The sequence below is a fragment of the Monopterus albus genome, unplaced genomic scaffold (assembly GCF_001952655.1).
Source record: "Monopterus albus unplaced genomic scaffold, M_albus_1.0 scaffold87.1, whole genome shotgun sequence".
Lineage (NCBI taxonomy): Eukaryota > Metazoa > Chordata > Actinopteri > Synbranchiformes > Synbranchidae > Monopterus > Monopterus albus.
The window spans coordinates 858,223-862,492 of record NW_018127967.1 but is presented as its reverse complement, the minus strand read 5'-3'; the positions used below and the strand labels follow the sequence as shown (position 1 = coordinate 862,492).

At 40.9% G+C, this 4,270-nt stretch overlaps 1 protein-coding gene across 2 annotated transcripts in view; it reads left to right on the top strand.

Annotated features, from left to right (window-relative positions):
- The first annotated feature begins 379 nt into the window (after nt 1–379).
- cdk1 (cyclin dependent kinase 1) overlaps nt 380–4,270 on the top strand; it is a 12,558-nt gene continuing 8,667 nt past the window's right edge. Inside the window, exons 1-5 of one of the 2 annotated variants that reach the window (XM_020607598.1) lie at nt 380–478; nt 1,270–1,312; nt 1,663–1,819; nt 3,093–3,216; nt 3,441–3,611. In XM_020607598.1, the coding sequence (XP_020463254.1) occupies nt 464–478; nt 1,270–1,312; nt 1,663–1,819; nt 3,093–3,216; nt 3,441–3,611 (510 nt within the window). In that variant the 5' untranslated portion in view covers nt 380–463. Of the gene's footprint in view, nt 479–502; nt 607–1,269; nt 1,313–1,662; nt 1,820–3,092; nt 3,217–3,440; nt 3,612–4,270 lie in introns of those variants that run through there. The other variant, XM_020607599.1, reaches the window with a different exon arrangement.

Sequence of the window (4,270 nt, the reverse complement as noted above, 5' to 3'; positions counted from 1 at the left end):
GAATAAGAAAAACAACAACGACAGTAGCTCTTATGAAGGCTATCATCTTTTCAGACAGAAAGTTAGGAGAAGGGATTAAACCGTGAAAAATATGGAACATAGGTTAATCTTGATTTAGGACATTATTTCAAAGCAAATTTATACATACATCCATGCTACATTGACAGTTCGCAACACATTCTCCAGTCAAAACTCGAATGATAGGATCAGTGCTATATGGGATAGAGTAGATTAGATTAAAAGAAGTCGTCCGTCCCTGAGAGACGAAACTCAGGACTTAGTGACTCTGTGTTACATCCGCGCGTTCACTCCCGCGCAGACCACATGACAGCTTCCCGTTTTGTTATTGGCGGCTTTGTAAAACACGGCGTGATCTCATTGGTCAGTTTTGAACCGCTTCTGTACTGCGGTCAATTCAAAAGAGTGTTCCAGCGGTAGTTTGCGTATTAGAAGCACGCATTGTATGAAACAAGACAAGGTAATTATTATTTTCCGTTTTATGTAGGCCAAAGTATGACTTGACTGATCTGTAAGTTTAGTTAAATACGTAGACCAAAAGACTCTGGACTGAAACTGGGTCAGCCGGCACTAGATAAACAATCGTAGGTAGGTTTGGAGTTTTAGCGTTAACGTTAGCCAAGCTAGCGTTGGAGACCTTACCTTGCTCGCTTAACGTTAGCATAAATAAAACAGCAACTTTCAACAGCAGGTTAACGTTAACAAATTTAGTTCTGGGACTGCTATCATAAGGTTACTTTCGCAGTCAAAACAGAAACACGAACATAACGGCTGATGGCAAAAGATAATAGTAAAAAGAGATATAAGCCACCAAAAAAAACCCCTGTCATTTAAACTGGGCGTAAAGGCAACCTAACTTTAACGGTAATTAGCATTTGTGCTAGCTTATCGATTGAAGTAACACCAACTTAGCTAACGTTGGTATTTAAGTTAAGTGGTAAAGCCCATTATTTTAATGCATTGGCGTTAATTAACAGCTGAATGTTATACCGAATTCAAGCTGTTGAGTTTGTCTCTGCGAGTTACGTTAGCTTTTCTCAGCCTTGTGACCTTTTGGGAACACATTTTACATTGTGAATTAGCGGTAACTAACGCCAGTAAACTTTATTTTAATGCCATTAAGTTAGATAAAATATTGCAGTAATGAATGTATATGATGGTAAAATAATCAGCATTAGCTGAACCTGCTTAAAGTAATCATGGTTATTGAAACTTCACTCTTGGCATGACAGCATATTTGTCTTCTTTCAGGCAATAATGGAGGACTACTTGAAAATTGAGAAAATTGGAGAAGGTTGGTTGATTTTAAAGTACTACAGCTGTTTTGTAAACAATAGTTTTCATGTGGGTCATACGCACATGACCATAACAGACACCAGCAACAACAAAAGAAGTCCCCAGAAAATAACTGGGGTCTTGGGTGATTTAAACAGCAGCCTGTCGAGATTCTGCTGGTTAGATTGATTTATTATTTTGCTGTGGTGGCAAAGATTTTAGCGTGGTGGTGCACCACTGTGAAATGTTACCAGCGGAAACACTGAAGTACTTTAAAAAGTGATGTCATGACTATTAAGCGTATGCAGTGTTAGGTTTTTTTCAGTGTAATATGGTTGGAATTGCCTTGGTGACTTGTTTGTCTTGCAGGTACCTATGGGGTGGTGTATAAGGGTAGGCATAAGGCCACAGGGCAGGTTGTGGCTATGAAGAAGATCCGCCTGGAGAGTGAGGAGGAGGGGGTTCCCAGCACTGCTGTCAGAGAGGTCTCTCTGCTTCAGGAGCTAAAACATCCCAATGTTGTACGGTATGCTCATGTTGAGTAGTGGTTGTGATAGCTTTTTTTTTTCTCAGTCATTGAGTTATTTGTACGGGCCAACACAATATCAGCACTGACTGCCACGTATTGGTTTAAAATAGGTTAATGTTATTCCACTGTAGTGCTGTGTGTAGCACATGTATTGGCACAGCCCCTCTGTGCTCTCTCTCTCTCTCTCACACTCATCCCCACATGACAACCATGATGACAGACCTGTGATCAGCCCCTCCTCTCCATGTTTGGTTTTTAACACAACACTGTCAGTCACAAAGATCCAACTCTTTTAATATGTTATTAGCAAATTAGGAAGGCTTCCTTAAGCTTAAGATAAGGTTAGGGAATGCATGAGCATTCACACTGTTGAATTTGGGCCACATTTAACACGCCATAATGAGACACTATGCACTTTCATTAGTGTACTGGATGTTAAACGGTGTTTTTATCTATCACTGCTGATGCACTGGTGGTAGAATTAGTGCTAAGGTAGAGTGGGGTGCTTTAGCAGCATGGCTAATCACAGCACATTGGAAATGCACAGCTGAGAAATGTGAATGAAGTCACTCGTGGCCGTATCGAGCCTGCAACCCCTCATCCCCCCCCGACCAATGCAGCTCCATGTTGTTAAAATACAGCAGGGAGCTGCATTTTTGCTGAACTAATGTGGTCACTTTATCATCACCCTCCATCATATTGGCTGCTGCTCTGGTTTTGTTACAGTATGTACTGATATAAGAAATATTGTGAAATTTTAATATTACAAGATCTCGTGGCACCCTATCAGAGGATCATATTTGTTTGATTATCAGGTAGCGCATATGTCAACTGACTCAGAATCAGTAGTTGCAAATGCTGGGTCTACTGTCCATCATTCACAGTGGGGTCAGCCCTTAGCAGTGAAACTACCAAATTTTGAAACAATGTGAAACAGTCACGTGACTTGTGCACTTTGATATAAGACTTGTAGTTATTCGGACAGGAAGTGTCGCAAGTGGTTTGAAGCATGTTGATACTCTGTTTTGAGTCTGACCATCACTAATATTACATCCCAGTGATTAGAGTGCCAGAGCTGATACACCTGAAAATGTTTGATTGCCCAGCATAGCATGTTGCCAAATAATGTTTTCAGCTTTCATTAATGCACTGGCTTGCAGTATAAATATTCCACAAAACCCTTAACATACAGTGGGTGAGCACACAGGAATTATGAGAAAATGAAAACCCAAAGAGTATATGCACTTAGTACTTGTGTTTTGTTTCACAGACTCCTGGATGTCCTGATGCAAGAGTCTCGTCTTTACCTCATCTTTGAATTCCTTTCCATGGACCTGAAGAAGTACCTGGATTCCATCCCCTCTGGCCAGTACATGGACCCTATGTTGGTGAAGGTAACTGTGTGCTGTGATTAATAAACATGCTCAGCAGTTTGTCTTAGGTCTTGGGGATCTTGCCTTTGTTTACAGGTGAAGATCTTGGTTTTCAGTTAGACTGTAGAATCGAATACTATATTTCAAGATACATGGTCATGAACTTTGTGTTTCTGGGCTAAATTCATGGCCTGGTCAATACCCATGGTTGTTTTCTTTCCCCCCACTTTAATCTCCTTTTTTAGAGCTACCTTTACCAGATCCTGGAAGGTATTTACTTCTGCCACTGTCGTCGGGTTCTTCATCGGGACCTAAAACCCCAGAACCTCCTGATTGACAACAAGGGAGTTATCAAACTGGCAGACTTTGGCTTGGCTCGGGCCTTTGGTGTTCCTGTCAGGGTTTATACCCATGAGGTGAGACTCCATTCATGCACCACTGTGATTCATTGACTTGCAAGGCCACGTTGGTCAGAGGTAGAGCATTATTAACACTGTGAAAGATGTATGAGTGGCTGTGTGATCAACAAACATAAAAACTCTAAACCTCTCCAGTGCATCACTTTCAAGGTACCAGTAGCTTGCTCCCCATTTCTGAGTAGCTTACCTAAAGGTTCTGTATGCTCAAACATTTACTTGGTAAACCTTGTTCAGCTCTAATCCAAACAATAACAAGCATCCCGTCCTCCTTTGACCCAAATTATTTTCCAGTCGCTTGTCAATGAAGTGAGTTGTGGTAGAACAGTTACACAGTAGGGTAATGTTAGCAACTCTTTTGTATGGCATAGCGTTAATTGTTAAGTCTTCACTTACATGGTCAGTTATAAATCAAATGCCAAGTATATTGCTGTGGATTCAGTGAGTTATGCTGTGGCCTGTAATGTGAGTGTTGCTTTCCCTGTCCGTATCTGTTCAGATTTTGGCAAATTCACTATCCCGAGTTTGCTATTTGTAGTTGCTGTATGCCATGCACCACTGGATCTACTTAAAGGTATCAGGGTGTTACTTTGGTACTTGGGCAAATTCCAGAGGTGTAAGGAGCCTCTCTCTTTTTTTTTTTTTTTTTTTTTTTTTTT